This window comes from Cyprinodon tularosa, unplaced genomic scaffold, assembly GCF_016077235.1.
Source record: "Cyprinodon tularosa strain WSP-4 unplaced genomic scaffold, ASM1607723v1 ctg903, whole genome shotgun sequence".
NCBI classification, from domain to species: Eukaryota; Metazoa; Chordata; class Actinopteri; order Cyprinodontiformes; family Cyprinodontidae; genus Cyprinodon; species Cyprinodon tularosa.
In genome coordinates, this window is record NW_024039678.1 from 88249 (window position 1) to 103868 (window position 15620).

General features: G+C 45.2%; 1 protein-coding gene across 2 annotated transcripts in view; it reads right to left on the reverse strand.

The window, feature by feature from the left end:
• The window catches only part of ankrd27 (ankyrin repeat domain 27 (VPS9 domain)), a 38479-nt gene extending 26675 nt beyond the window's left edge, over positions 1-11804 (reverse strand). Inside the window, exons 1-7 of one of the 2 annotated variants that reach the window (XM_038274288.1) lie at positions 11539-11803; positions 5148-5270; positions 4158-4268; positions 1109-1417; positions 957-1016; positions 236-289; positions 49-114 (exon numbers count right to left, since the gene is read on the reverse strand). In XM_038274288.1, coding sequence (XP_038130216.1) covers positions 49-114; positions 236-289; positions 957-1016; positions 1109-1417; positions 4158-4268; positions 5148-5249 — 702 coding nt within the window. In that variant the 5' untranslated portion in view covers positions 5250-5270; positions 11539-11803. Of the gene's footprint in view, positions 1-48; positions 115-235; positions 290-956; positions 1017-1108; positions 1418-4157; positions 4269-5147; positions 5271-11328 lie in introns of both variants that reach the window. The other variant, XM_038274287.1, reaches the window with a different exon arrangement.
• Between the last annotated feature and the right edge of the window lie 3816 nt (positions 11805-15620).

The following is a 15620-nucleotide window of genomic DNA, read 5'->3' on the forward strand; positions in this document are numbered from 1 at the left end:
AAGTTGGAAACAAACTGAACTAATACTGTTCAGAAATCTCCCACCTACCTGGCTGGCTTCCAGAGTTCCCACAAGGTTAAAGATCAAATCATGGATACCATGATGGAGATATATCTGATAAAATAAGAAAAATGACATTTGTTTAGAGTGAGTATGTTGCCTCTCATTATTCTGTAGTCTTATACAGAACGTCTCAATATTCTTGAAATATTAAAGTCAAAGCTAATGAGGGTACCCCGACAGCCTGTTTGAGGAGAGTCATCTGAAGCTCCTGCTTTGCCAGAAGTTTCTGTAAACACAAAATATTAATGCATTTTATCAGTCATAATGAGTGCATCTGATACAGTTGGGGGGGGGGGGGGGGGGGGGGTTACTATTAGGCAATACTAGGCAGGTGCCTAGGGACCCAAGTTCCTGGGGGCCCCATAAAACTCTGTTTCCATGTATGATTAATACAACTATTCACCATATTGGATCAGTCCATTTGCTGCACATGTTCAGAAAGGTCCAAACAGACAGCAGCAAACCATTTGAAAACAAACCATGCAAAGAGCAGTGTTGCCAACTTAGCGCTTTAGTCGCTATATTTAGCTACTTTTCAGATCCCTCTAGCACTTTGAGTTAAAAAACCGCCTACCGCAAAATGTAGCCACTTTGTTTCATTTTTTTCTTTGCTTAATCACCTATACATCAGACATGGTGACATTTAAAATAGTTGTTCCACCTGAAGATTATTCCTCATTGTCTTTCTGTCACACAAATACAAACAATTGTATTTCCAATTTATAGTTTTGGAGCTGAACTTGATTTAATTCACAGATGTAGTTTCAGGCTGAATTTGCTCCTAAGGCTCTCTGGGCGTAAGGGGTTAATTTCCTAAAAAAAGACAAAAACCAGTGGCAGAAAGTCCCAACATCACCAGAACAGAACAAGAAGCTGGTCTAAGATCTACTCACCAGGCGAGAGTCCCTCAGCAGACACTGTAGAGATTTAGTGTAAAGTCCGGTTACAGCGTCCTGATGGGACAGAAAGACTTTGTTAATGCAGCCTGCAAGCTAAGAACAAAGACTGGAGTAAAGATCAGACAGATTGAAGGACTCCTCCGTACAATGTGCTGTCGGAGTCCCTTCTTCTCCTGCTCCTCAAAAGCCTGACAGAAGCTTTGGATGAAGCGGTCTAGTTTGAGGGCATGACGGCCCAGGAACTCCCGGACATCTTCCAGGCTCCGCAGACAGTAAGCTGGGGGTGGACTGACCTCAGCGGGGGTGGGCTCCACCTCCAGGGGTCTGGAGATGCACAGGATGCTGTAGCTCTGCTCCTGATCATTGTAGAAGGTTTCCTCAAACAGGATGGGCACCACAGAGGGAGAGGGGAAGCCAGATCCCAGCAGAACTGTCCTGTCCTGGATTCTGACCTCCTGAAACCCAAAATAGACACAAAGTCGCACATGTGAAACATTAAAAACCAACTTTGACTCTTTGTCCAAAATGGAAGCATCAGAGATGCTTGAAAAATGTTCAGAGTTTTAGGAAAACACTGTCAGGGTTAATGCAGCTTCTAGACTGGTTCTAAATGACCATAGCTGATTGATACCTGGAGGTGGACCAGAAAACTCCTTCATCTTCACACAAACAGAACCAGCAGAATCAATGAGAGCTCAATGTTCTACAGGTTCCACTAATTCAAATTCAAACCTGGTTTGACTACTAAGCTACGTTCTGTGTTGTTGTTCAGGCTCCATCAGAACTACGTTATTTTTTCTGTTTTATCTCCAAGTTACACTAACTGTCCAGAAATCCTTAAAAACGCATTTTCTACTGCTGCACTTTTCCACTAAGCACTTGCTGCGTTCACACAGTTTTATCTCTGGAGGTAAGGAGTAGCTAGCGTAGGCTAGCGCTAGCTTAGCATCGCTATGGCTTCTCTCTCTCCCTCCCTTGACTCTTTTCCAACTCTTCCTTCTTCCTCTCCTCTCTCCTGCTCTCTGTGTCAGATGTTCAGTTATTCCTCTGCCTCCTTTAGTGATAATGGGATGTGTAATAAGTGTAGTTTTTTTGTAGCTTTGGAGGCGAGGGTGTCAGAGTTAGAATCCAGGCTTCAGGCTGTTGAACATCCAGGAGTAAAAGTAGGCCCCCCCCACGTAGCTGTCCTCCAAAAGTGCCTGAGCAGCCAGGCGATTGGGTAACTGTACGCAGAAAGCGTAGTCGTGGATCTCTGCCCACTGGTCACCACCAACCCGTTCACGTTTCTAACCGGTTTTCCCCACTCAGTGACACACCCACTGAGAAGCCCACTCTGGTGATTGGCAGCTCCATAGTCAGAAACGTGGCATTAGAGACACCAGGGACCATAGTCAAATGTTTGCCGGGGGCCAGAACGGGCGACATCAAATCCTACCTGAAACTACTGGCTAAGGATAAGGTTAAATACAGTAAGATTGTTATTCACGCTGGTGGTAATGACACCCGGTTACGCCGATCGGAGGTCACTAAAATAGTGTTGCTTCGGTGTGTAAGTTTGCCAAAAAAATGTCGGACTCCATAATTTTCTCTGCTCCCCTCCCTGATCTGACCAGTGATGACATGTTTGGCCGCATGTCGTCATTCAACCGCTGGTTGTCTAGGTGGTGTCCTGAAAACAACGTGGGCTACGTTAATAATTGGCAATCCTTTTGGGGAAAGCCTGGTCTGCTTCAGAGAGACGGCATCCATCTCACTTTGGATGGTGCAGATCTTCTTTCTAGGAACCTGGCCACATTTATTAGTCCTCCAAAACCCTGACCACCCAGGGTGCAGACCAGGAAGCAGAGTCCTAGTTTAACAGACCTCTCTGCAGCTTCTCTACTGTTACCCACTCTTTACTCCATCTAGACAGTGTTAGATATGTGTTAAAATAACTCCAATTGGGGAAAAAGTTAAAACGATTAAATGTGGTCTGTTTAACATAAGATCTCTTTCCTCTAAAAGTCTGCTAGTTAATGATTGATTTGTGATAATCACATTGACTTATGTTGCCTTACAGAAACCTTGCTGCAGCAAGAGGATCATGTGAGCATAAATGAGGCAAATCCTTCAAGCTATTTAAATTTTCACATCCCCAGAAGTTCTGGGTGAGGAGGAGGAGTAGCAACAATCTTCCAGTCTGACTTACTGATTACTCCAAAGTGAGTTAATACTTACAACTCTTTTGACATCTAACCCTTAATTTCCCTGATCCAAATTGTCAAAGCCAGAAAACCTCTTCTTTTTGTAACTTTGTATCGTCCACCAGGTCCTTACTCTGAATTTTTAGATGAGTTTTCAGAGTTCTTTTCTGATTTGGTATTAAATACTGACAGGGTCATCATAGTGGGAGATTTTAACATCCATGCTGACATTGAAGGCGATAGCTTAACAGCAGCATTAATGCTATCTTAAGCCCCATTTCCACTACCCTTATGAAACCGTGCAGAGATCGGTCCGAGCACGGTAACCGAGATAACTGTGAAGTGTAAATGGCAGGCACAACTGACCGCGTGACGGACCGCGCCAGACCCAACCGAACCGCGCTAAACTGATACTAGTTCATCAGTAGGGCTCGATGCGGTTCAGTTCTGGCTCGGTTCTCATGAGCAGCCTCTGTAATCGGGAAATTTTAGACATTCCTAAAAATCCTAGCTTCCCTACGATGAACCTCAATGTCTGTTGTTGTTTCCTGCATCTGGAAGCCCTGATTAGACTATTGTTTGTCGTATCCACTTCCCAAAAGCTGACTGTCGAGTAAATTCACCAAAGGCTGCCTTCTTCGCCTGACTCTCTGTAAGCAACGAAATATCACAATGATACTAAAATAAAATTTCCTGAAAGTTACGGGCGCCACCATGTTAGTTTGTTTGTTTCCCTCTAGAGCAGTAGTACCGTAGATCGCCACTAGGAGGCGAGGAACCGTGCTAACGTCGTGTGTAAATGGTTGTAAGAAACCAAGCTCGGCAAGGTTAACTGATCCAACCTCGGCACGGATCGGTTTTCAGAGGGTGGTGGAAATGGGGCTTATGACGCTATTGGCTTTGTTCAAAATGTGAATAGTCCCACACATTCTCATCTTCATACTTTGGTTCTTGTGCTGACATATTGTATAGAATGTGATAGAGATGAACCCAAAATAAAGGAAAACCAAACCTTTCCGTTCACAGTCTTGTATCTGTCCTCCACAGGCTGCAGGACGTAGCTGTCAAAGTGAGAGTCTGAGTAGCTGCTGGCGGCCAAACTTCCACAACACGGAACCAGAACCTGCAGGGTTTCCATGTGGGACAGAGAAAGGGTTCGATTAACTAGCGCTCCACATACATGAACTATGACCATCACTGTAAGCTACCATCAGAACTGGAGGCGTTTATCTCATGTGAAGCTCTTTAAGATGATTGTTCTATAAAATACATTAACTCTGAGCTGAAACAGCATAGTTTTACTCTGCTGGGGAGGCGGACTGACATTAAAGACTATTTTACTAAACAGGGAAACAAGGAGCAAAGAAAGTTTGATTCATCTCATTCATTTATTAGTCGTACAGTGCGAGTTCACAGCTCACGATCTATGTGCAGCATGGCGCTCTGATGCGATCTACCTGCTCACACTGTACGTCTAAAAAACAGCTCCGCAGTGAGATGGCGCTACTCTGACTCGTCTATCCGGAAGCCAAACTAGTAGCAGAGGTATATGAAGCTCACTAAAGTGAAACGCGCTGCCTTGGCAATATGGGCCATTTTATGCTGAAAGCCCTAAAAAGAAAAGGAGACAACGTATTTGGACAAAGACATGGCTGAGCAAACGTAGCTACTACGGTCTGTCAATTTTACAAAAAGAACTCCATTTCACTCATTGCACCCCCGCCATGCTTCTGGGTTTTCCTCTAAGAAAAAGAAGAGGAATCCTTGTTTGCACTGAATCACTGAGTGATTTTCTCTCGACCTGCTTCCTCCCCTGATGGAGAGGTGGTCGTTAGAGGCTGATTGCCCCTCATTACCCCCCCATACACTACACCACACACCATCAGGCTGAAAGTCGGCGCGATCGAAAGATTGTCCATGACTGGAAAATCGTCCCGAAAATCGCACAGTGTACGCCTGGCCTAATACGGACACAGAACATTGGCAAGCAAACGTGACTCACGATGCCGTGGAAGTCTGCCACATTCCTGCAGAGGTCAGGTCTCTGCTTCTCCAAGGCCAGGTAGAACGGATTCTTCAGGATGTTCTCATCATAAACAGCCATAAGGAGCTGATGGTCCTGGACCTGCAGGAGGAATCAGACACACAGAAGGCAGATTAAGAAGACTGGAAGAAGCTCCCAGTTCAGCGTTTGTAGACAAAGCAATCCGTCTTTAGGTACGTCACAGGATGCTGCAGGAGATCACATGATCAACGGTTCATATCAGAGCATTGATTCTCCTCTAAGTCTCCTTACAAACCAAGCTTGGTTTTGTAGCAGTAGAGGACAAAAGGGTTTCATTCCAGGCTCTGCACCAAAACCAGCCAGTCTATCCAGCACATGTTGAAGCACGGTACCAGCTGATCACCTCAGGCCGGGTAACAGGCAGAAACAGAGCCCTCCTCTGGGTGAAGCACGGAGACGATCCAAGGCCAGCTGAGGGACAAGCGTGTCCCGCTTTGTCCACTGAGCCTCCTTTAGGTGGAAGACCTTCAGAGAGAGACGTTCAGGGACCAGATGGTCTGAGAGCATCTCTGGTTTTCAGATGGAAACCAACAGGAAGGCTCATCAGCAGGAACTGTGGGCGCCGCTCCGTTCCAGCAGGTCAAAGGTTACTGAACATCAAACAACCGACCAGCTGCTCCTTCACAGCCACACAGAAAGACTTCTTTCTACCTGCGTCCCATCGGGCCTGGACTGATGAGCGTCTTTAATCCTGATAAACCCATTATTAATTCATGATCAAATCTGAATTATCTGATAACTGACAATAAAGATTCTAAACGTTTGATAAAACATCAACTAAGAGCAGTAAAAAAAACCTAGAGGTCTGTAGACCTGCTTCATCTAGAGCCGCTGGAAGTCTGTAGACCTGCTTCATCTAGAGCCGCTGGAGGTCTGTAGACCTGCTTCATCTAGAGCCGCTGGAGGTCTGTAGACCTGCTTCATCTAGAACCGCTGGAGGTCTGTAGACCTGCTTCATCTAGAGCCGCTGGAGGTCTGTAGGCCTGCTTCATCTAGAGCCGCTGGAGGTCTGTAGACCTGCTTCATCTAGAGCCGCTGGAGGTCTGTAGATCTTTCTTATCTAGAACCGCTGGAGGTCTGTAGACCTGCTTCATCTAGAGCCGCTGAAGGTCTGTAGACCTGCTTCATCTAGAGCCGCTGAAGGTCTGTAGGCCTGCTTCATCTAGAGCCGCTGAAGGTCTGTAGGCCTGCTTCATCTAGAGCCGCTGGAGGTCTGTAGACCTGCTTCATCTAGAGCCGCTGGAGGTCTGTAGGCCTGCTTCATCTAGAGCCGCTGGAGGTCTGTAGACCTGCTTCATCTAGAGCCGCTGGAGGTCTGTAGACCTGCTTCATCTAGAGCCGCTGGAGGTCTGTAGACCTGCTTCATCTAGAGCCGCTGGAGGTCTGTAGACCTGCTTCATCTAGAGCCGCTGGAGGTCTGTAGGCCTGCTTCACCTACAGCCGCTGGAGGTCTGTAGACCTGCTTCATCTAGAGCCCCTGGAGGTCTGTAGACCTGCTTCATCTAGAGCCGCTGGAGGTCTGTAGACCTGCTTCATCTAGAGCCGCTGGAGGTCTGTAGACCTGCTTTATCTAGAACCGCTGGAGGTCTGTAGACCTGCTTCATCTAGAGCCGCTGGAGGTCTGTAGACCTGCTTCATCTAGAGCCGCTGGAGGTCTGTAGACCTGCTTCATCTAGAGCCGCTGGAGGTCTGTAGACCTGCTTCATCTAGAGCCGCTGGAGGTCTGTAGACCTGCTTCATCTAGAACCGCTGGAGGTCTGTAGACCTGCTTCATCTAGAGCCGCTGGAGGTCTGTAGACCTGCTTCATCTAGAGCCGCTGGAGGTCTGTAGACCTGCTTCATCTAGAACCGCTGGAGGTCTGTAGACCTGCTTCATCTAGAGCCGCTGGAGGTCTGTAGACCTGCTTTATCTAGAACCGCTGGAGGTCTGTAGACCTGCTTCATCTAGACCCGCTGGAGGTCTGTAGACCTGCTTCATCTAGAGCCGCTGGAGGTCTGTAGACCTGCTTCATCTAGAAATGCTGGAGGTCTGTAGACCTGCTTCATCTAGAGCCGCTGGAGGTCTGTAGACCTGCTTCATCTAGAACCGCTGGAGGTCTGTAGACCTGCTTCATCTAGAACCGCTGGAGGTCTGTAGACCTGCTTCATCTAGAACCGCTGGAGGTCTGTAGACCTGCTTCATCTAGAACCGCTGGAGGTCTGTAGACCTGCTTCATCTAGACCCGCTGGAGGTCTGTAGACCTGCTTTATCTAGAAATGCTGGAGGTCTGTAGACCTGCTTCATCTAGAGCCGCTGGAGGTCTGTAGACCTGCTTCATCTAGAACCGCTGGAGGTCTGTAGACCTGCTTCATCTAGAACCGCTGGAGGTCTGTAGACCTGCTTCATCTAGAACCGCTGGAGGTCTGTAGACCTGCTTCATCTAGAGCCGCTGGAGGTCTGTAGACCTGCTTTATCTAGAACCGCTGGAGGTCTGTAGACCTGCTTCATCTAGACCCGCTGGAGGTCTGTAGACCTGCTTCATCTAGAGCCGCTGGAGGTCTGTAGACCTGCTTCATCTAGAAATGCTGGAGGTCTGTAGACCTGCTTCATCTAGAGCCGCTGGAGGTCTGTAGACCTGCTTCATCTAGAACCGCTGGAGGTCTGTAGACCTGCTTCATCTAGAGCCGCTGGAGGTCTGTAGACCTGCTTTATCTAGAACCGCTGGAGGTCTGTAGACCTGCTTCATCTAGACCCGCTGGAGGTCTGTAGACCTGCTTCATCTAGAGCCGCTGGAGGTCTGTAGACCTGCTTCATCTAGAACCGCTGGAGGTCTGTAGACCTGCTTCATCTAGAGCTGCTGGAGGTCTGTAGACCTGCTTCATCTAGAACCGCTGGAGGTCTGTAGACCTGCTTCATCTAGAACCGCTGGAGGTCTGTAGACCTGCTTCATCTAGAGCCGCTGGAGGTCTGTAGACCTGCTGTATCTAGAACCGCTGGAGGTCTGTAGACCTGCTTCATCTAGACCCGCTGGAGGTCTGTAGACCTGCTTCATCTAGAGCCGCTGGAGGTCTGTAGACCTGCTTCATCTAGAAATGCTGGAGGTCTGTAGACCTGCTTCATCTAGAGCCGCTGGAGGTCTGTAGACCTGCTTCATCTAGAACCGCTGGAGGTCTGTAGACCTGCTTCATCTAGAGCCGCTGGAGGTCTGTAGACCTGCTTTATCTAGAACCGCTGGAGGTCTGTAGACCTGCTTCATCTAGACCCGCTGGAGGTCTGTAGACCTGCTTCATCTAGAGCCGCTGGAGGTCTGTAGACCTGCTTCATCTAGAAATGCTGGAGGTCTGTAGACCTGCTTCATCTAGAGCCGCTGGAGGTCTGTAGACCTGTTTCATCTAGAACCGCTGGAGGTCTGTAGACCTGCTTCATCTAGAACCGCTGGAGGTCTGTAGACCTGCTTCATCTAGAACCACTGGAGGTCTGTAGACCTGCTTCATCTAGAGCCGCTGGAGGTCTGTAGACCTGCTTTATCTAGAACCGCTGGAGGTCTGTAGACCTGCTTCATCTAGACCCGCTGGAGGTCTGTAGACCTGCTTCATCTAGAGCCGCTGGAGGTCTGTAGACCTGCTTCATCTAGAAATGCTGGAGGTCTGTAGACCTGCTTCATCTAGAGCCGCTGGAGGTCTGTAGACCTGCTTCATCTAGAACCGCTGGAGGTCTGTAGACCTGCTTCATCTAGAGCCGCTGGAGGTCTGTAGACCTGCTTTATCTAGAACCGCTGGAGGTCTGTAGACCTGCTTCATCTAGACCCGCTGGAGGTCTGTAGACCTGCTTCATCTAGAGCCGCTGGAGGTCTGTAGACCTGCTTCATCTAGAAATGCTGGAGGTCTGTAGACCTGCTTCATCTAGAGCCGCTGGAGGTCTGTAGACCTGCTTCATCTAGAACCTCTGGAGGTCTGTAGACCTGCTTCATCTAGAACCGCTGGAGGTCTGTAGATTTGTTCTATCTAGATCTCAAGTAGAGCTTTTCTGAACATAAAAGCGTTTCTCTTAAATGACTTCATTTAAACCGTTTTTAATCACTTGTTTATTGAGGTGTGTGAATTCACCAAAAGCGTCTCTTTTTTAATATTTCTGTGAATTAGAAAATGAATATATAGACGAGTGGATTACTGAAATAATGTCTGCCTGCAGACTTTCCATCCCAGAAACAAAGCAAACATTAAAAACGTCTGGATCCTGACCTTTGACCTCTGGATCCTCCCCATCTGCAGCCTCACCTGCTCACCTCGCTCCCAGATCAGCTGCAGCCTCACCCAGCTGCACTCCCCCCCCACTCAGGCCCCTGTCAGGAGACCGAGCGCCCATGAAACTGGGACTGAGTCACATGACAGACATCATAAACTCAAAGCAAACAGCTTAGATGCAAACTTAGATGCAAACTTCTTCCCGTTTCTGCTAAAGGAACTGAAAATTGAAGGAGAAAACCAGTTTCCACTGCGCTGCTCTCTGCCAGTAGTCGTGTTTTTATTGCCATGTTCCGAATGAGGAGTTTTTTGGATCTTAATCACAATGTGTGCAATTTGATAGTGAGTTTAAACACAGGTTTCAAAAGCTTTGATCCTTTTAAATAATGGAGTATTATTGGTATTAACGGGTTATTGAATGATGACTTTATTCTCGTAATAAAAAATAAAAAAATCTCTAGCCTGGCTCTAATACTTTATTATACATTTAGGCTAATTTACTTTGGGTTTTATATAAACATTTTTTAGTTACCAGACTGCTTTAGATGCCTTTTCATCATTAAATGTAAACATTTTTAAAAAAGCTTTTTGTATAAATTCTAGCCTAAATTTAATCTGCAATCAACATTTATTCAATAATTTGAAAAGAAATTCATGTGAAACAGGATGTGTTTAAAATTCAGATTAAAAACCTTGATTAATTTGATGTTTAAGGCATCCAGTGCCAAGCGTGTTCTAAAGGCACGCCGTCATGTGACCATCTCTGTGGTCTTAGATGTTCCTAGTTGCACAGTGTGGAAAGTCAGTCAACACGCTCGCGGCCCCCAGAGGGGCCTGCACGATAAACATGACATATTTAGACTGAGCGGATGAGCGGAGCATAAAGCAAACATCAGCAGTGAATAATGAATAACATCTAAATGATTGAGGGAATATTTCCCATTAGGCAAAACTTGTTAGCTGCTTAGGGCCCCATGTTCCTGGGGACCCCATAAAACTCTGTTTCCATGTATGGTTAATACAACTATTCCTTATTTCTGCACATTAATTATGTTTTTAATAAAAATCCTTTGGCTAAAATGCCATCAGAACGCTGATAATATTAAGTGTGTCTCAGCCCCCCCTTCAGTGTCCACCATATTGGATCAGTCCATTTGCTGCACATGTTCAGAAAGGTCCAAACAGACAGCAGCAAACCATTTGAAAACAAACCATGCAAAGAGCAGTGTTGCCAACTTAGCGCTTTAGTCGCTATATTTAGCCACTTTTCAGACCCCTCTAGAACTTTGATTTCTAAAAAGCTCCTAGCGCCAAATCTAGCGACTTTTTACTGCTACTGGAGACTTTGGAGACAACATCTAAAAGCAGCGAACTCTGCTCTCCAGAGCAAGTAGATTGGTAACCCCGCCTCCTGCTCTCCTCTATCTTGTCTGCTGTCATGATTCATGCAGCTGTTATTTCATCCAAATGAAAAAAGGAGAACAGATAAGCAGATCATGGCTTGTCTACAGTGAAAAGAAGGACTGGGTTATTTACTTTGGCCTTTTTGGAAACACAGGAAGGAGCAATCCCCTAAGTGAGCTTAGTGCTTGGAAAAAATCTTTCATTCCTTTAGAGACAGCATGAAAAGTCAGCTGAGTACAAAACATAGAGAGGAAAGCAAGAAGAAAAGGGACAAGAAGAGAGGGACAAAACCTAGAACAGATAATGGATGTCTATTCTATTAACATTTCTCTATCTGGATAATGGGTCTGATCTATGTGTTGTCTTCTGAATTCTGAAGGGCCCCCTGCCTGTCTTTGCCTAGGATCCCAGATTTCCTATATCCGTCCCTGTGTCCCAGTATAGATGCTCAGTCTGCTGGGGGGGGCGCTGCTCATCTTCTACCACCAACCTGCTCATCGAGTCACGCGGCAGTCAGCTGGTAGTAGCAGAGGAACAACTTCCGTCGGAAACAAACATTCCTCTTTGATAGGCCGCAGGTGAATTAAAGCCAGAGATGAAAGGCCCGCATCAGGTCAGCCATGTTAGCATTAGCATTAGCTTCTTCAGCCGCTGGCAGGAAGGTGGGGCCCGGAGTCAGAGACTCTCAGTGGGGGGTTACCTGCAGCGATGGAGGCCCCTCAGCTTAGCCGCATGTTGGAGCCAAAGCCTCCCAGGAGCTCCGACCTGCGGGCCGCTGAGCAGCTGCGGCGTCAGGCTGCCTCCTCACCGGAAGGGGAGCTTTTCATCAAGACGCTGGAGCTCCGCTGGAAAAAACTTCTAAAGTTACCCGGATCAAAGCGACTGACCATATGAACCAGTGGAACCAGTGACAGGAGCTCAACTGGAGCTGGGCTTTCCTGTTTACCCTGCTAAGGTTATACTGCCCCCTACTGGTCACAGAGCAGAACATCCAGAGCCTCCGCCATGATGTCACCCATAGGCCCGCATGGACGCCATCTTAGGGCGGTCTCAGCTCTGCTCACAGAATCAGTTTTAATCAACTTTAACTTTCTGAATATTGAACCAATTTTCAGTTTTATTTTTTTATGCTGAAAACAAACAAATGTTTCAGTTTATTTTAAATATTCTTAGTGGGAAATAATCTGATAGGATGGATTCACGTTGCAAAGCACAGCCACTCACATTTTATACTGTAAAAATGTCCACAGTTACAATTTATAATAGTAAAAACACTTTATTTACTTTTTATATTTTTTCATCTACATTTTCAGTGTTATTTTTACTTTAGATTATAATTAGGGAAACAATTATTGCTAATCCTAATCCTCTAAGAGCAGCAATCACTCCTTTCCCCCCCACTTTAAAGGGCAACCTTCACCCTAAAAAGACAAGCGTAACATAGATTAGTCAGTTTAATGTTTCGTTGCTGTCTAAAATGAAAGCATTGTACAAATAAGCAAGTGAAGTTCAAACGGAAACCGTGGAATCAATTTTTGGGTAAATTTGAATTCTACCATTTTCTTTATCATCACTGGAAAAGTGGGGAAATCCTGACAGAAAAAGGTCTGGATGATGCAAAGCCACATCTGTAGAAGACAGGATTCTGAGAGTTTGCAGACCGTATGATGAGCAGCTTCAGGGACAGCAGTGAATACCTTCATATAGCAGCTGTATCCTGAAGAAGACTGCAGCAAGAACGCAAGAGTTAAGATCCCAGAATAAGACAAAGAAGCCTGTATGATGATCTGGGTCAGTGACCAAAGCGGCTACTGCAGAATTCTGCAGTCAGAGGATCATTCTACAGAAACACAACTGTAGTGGCGATTGTTTGTCACACTAAACATCCAATAAAGTTCCACTTAGGCACAGGCGTCATGTTTTCTTGACGCAGGCAAAAGAAGTTGAAGTCCAAACTTGTAGATGTTCAGTTGATTTATTTCCTATGTTTAGCAACATTACAGAGTTCAAACTTTCCCTTGCTCTGTCACCTCTCTTGCACTGATAAAAACCATAGGCCCCTAACCCAAATGCCTGCTGGTCCTTACCAGGCTCCTACATTTATAGAAAGTGGACCGCCCACATTTCTTCCTGTTTTACTTAATAAAGAAAGAAAAATGACAAAACAACAAACAAATACACAAATTCAACAACTAACCCATAAATAAACTCTGCAAATAACACAAAAAATATATATACATTTAAGAATAAAATAAAGTTCAAATGGACAAAGTAAAAAAGAAAATTAGGTCCAACAACAACTACCCAAAACATTCATCCAAGTTATATCAAAACAAGCGCAGGAAAAAATAAAAATAAAATTTCACACTACAATTGGGAAGACCTTTCAGAGGAATACTGGATTTCTGCTGCAGAGAATGCTATGGAGTCAACGGTTTGGATTTTATTTCCATCCATCTAAAGATCACTGAAGCAAAGCAGTCAGGAGAAACGATATATGAAAAAGGAATGACGGAAAAAAAACAACTTCCAAGTGTGTGTCCTATTTCAGGAGCTGAGATGGTCCTCACACACATACATATAAGAATAGACTCAGCATTTACTGTTGTAGCACAGAAATTACGGGCGCCTTCTTGGGGAGGTCTACCTGCTACCCTAACCTGCTTTGTGTAAATGACGGACTGTAACAGCAGAGCTTTGTTAAACATTACTGAATAAACATTTTTTATATATTTATTTATATAAATGTATTTATTTATATATAAATATATATATATATATAAATAAGGCCTATATAGAATACAAATTGTCTTTATTGTCCCATAATGGGTAAATTGTGTTACAGCAGCTAAAGATTACTGCTAAAGTGGTCACACAGCTGTGGACCTTAAAAGTGTATAAAAATAAGACAGTAAGTGACAGAGTAAAAAATAAAACTGTGCAGTGTTTTTAGGGATATAAATACACTGCATATGTAGAATAGAACAGCCTGTTTTCCAGTGTAGTCCTGTTTCTCTGACTGTGACTAACTGGATGTGCTCTCTTCATCCTCTGACATGGGAGCTGGCTTGGAGCTCTTCTGCCTGGCTGTGTGTTTACTGTTGTTGGTGAGACGTATCATGTTCACTTCCTGTTTTGACTGTTGAGCAGCGTTGTTACTGTCCAGACTATCTCCGTCTGAATTAAAGTAATTTTTTCTGCGATATCTCTGTATCAAACTAACTCTAACTGACCAGAACCACTTTAAAACCACTTTAAAACATAACGCCTTCTGCTGCACTTTTCTACTGAGCACTTGTCAGTTTCACACGGTTCACGTTTCTAACCGGTTTTCCCCACTCAGTGACACACCCACTGAAAAGCCCACTCTGGTGATTGGCAGTTCCATAGTCAGAATCGTGGCATTAGAGACACCAGGGACCATAGTCAAATGTTTGCCGGGGGCCAGAACGGGTGACATCAAATCACCAGGGACCATAGTCAAATGTTTGCCGGGGGCCAGAACGGGTGACATCAAATCCTCCTTGAAACTGCTGGCTAAGGATAAGGTTAAATACAGTAAGATTGTTATTCACGCTGGTGGTAATGACACCCGGTTACGCCGATCGGAGGTCACTAAAATTACTGTTGCTTCTATGTGTAATTTTGCCAAAGCAATGTCAGACTAATTTTCTCTGGTCCCCTCCATGATCTGACCAGTGATGACATGTTTAGCCGCATGTCGTCATTCAACCGGTGGTTGTCTAGGTCAGAGGTCTTCAACAGGGGGGCCCCGACCCCTAGGGGCTCCACAGAGGTACTGCATGGGGGTCGCGAAAGATTTAGTGGATTAAGATTTTCTTTTATATTCACCCCTGAAATTGTTTCCACTAATTGCAATGTCTTTAAAACACACTGTAGGCACACATTCAACGACACCCAGGAGCTCTTTCAAGCTGGGCACCATTTCATTCCCAACACCTGTCCCATCAACCAAGAATCAGAAATACTCTAATAATCCCAATATAACATAATTTCATACGATATATATAATTAGGGGGTCCCTGCTCCATCTCGCCATCAGTTCGGGGGTCCTTGGCCTAGAAAACGTTGAAGACCTCTGGTCTAGGTGGTGTCCTGAAAACAACGTGGGCTGCATTAATAATTGGCAATCCTTTTCGGGAAAGCCTAGTCTGATTCAGAGAGACGACATCCATCCCACTTTGGATGGTGCAGCTCTTCTTTCTAGGAATCTGGCCACATTTATTAGTCCTCCAAAACCCTGACCACCCAGGGTGCAGACCAGGACAGGGCATCATAGTGGGAGATTTTAACATCCATGCTAACATTGAAGGCGATAGCTTAAGAGCAGCCATTAATGCTTTCTTAGACGCTATTGGCTTTGTTCAAAATATGAATAGCCCAACACATTCTCATCTTCATACTTTGGATCTTGAATCAGAATCAAGTTTATTGCCAAGTAGGTTTGCACGTGGAAGGAATTTGACTTGGTGTTGTTGGTGCAGACAAAAAACAAAACAAAACCACAAAATAAGATAGAATAGATATATATATATATATATATATATATATATATATATATATATATATATATATATATATATATATATATATACACACAAGCTATATACAAACAGTAGACTGTGCGTTAATGTAACGCAGAAATCCTGAATGGGGGAGAGAAACATTGTTCAGTGTCACGGGCGGGTCTTGGCCTTGTTGATAAGGCCGATAGCAGATGGGAAAAAACTGTTTTTGTGACGGGAGGTTCTGGTCCTGATG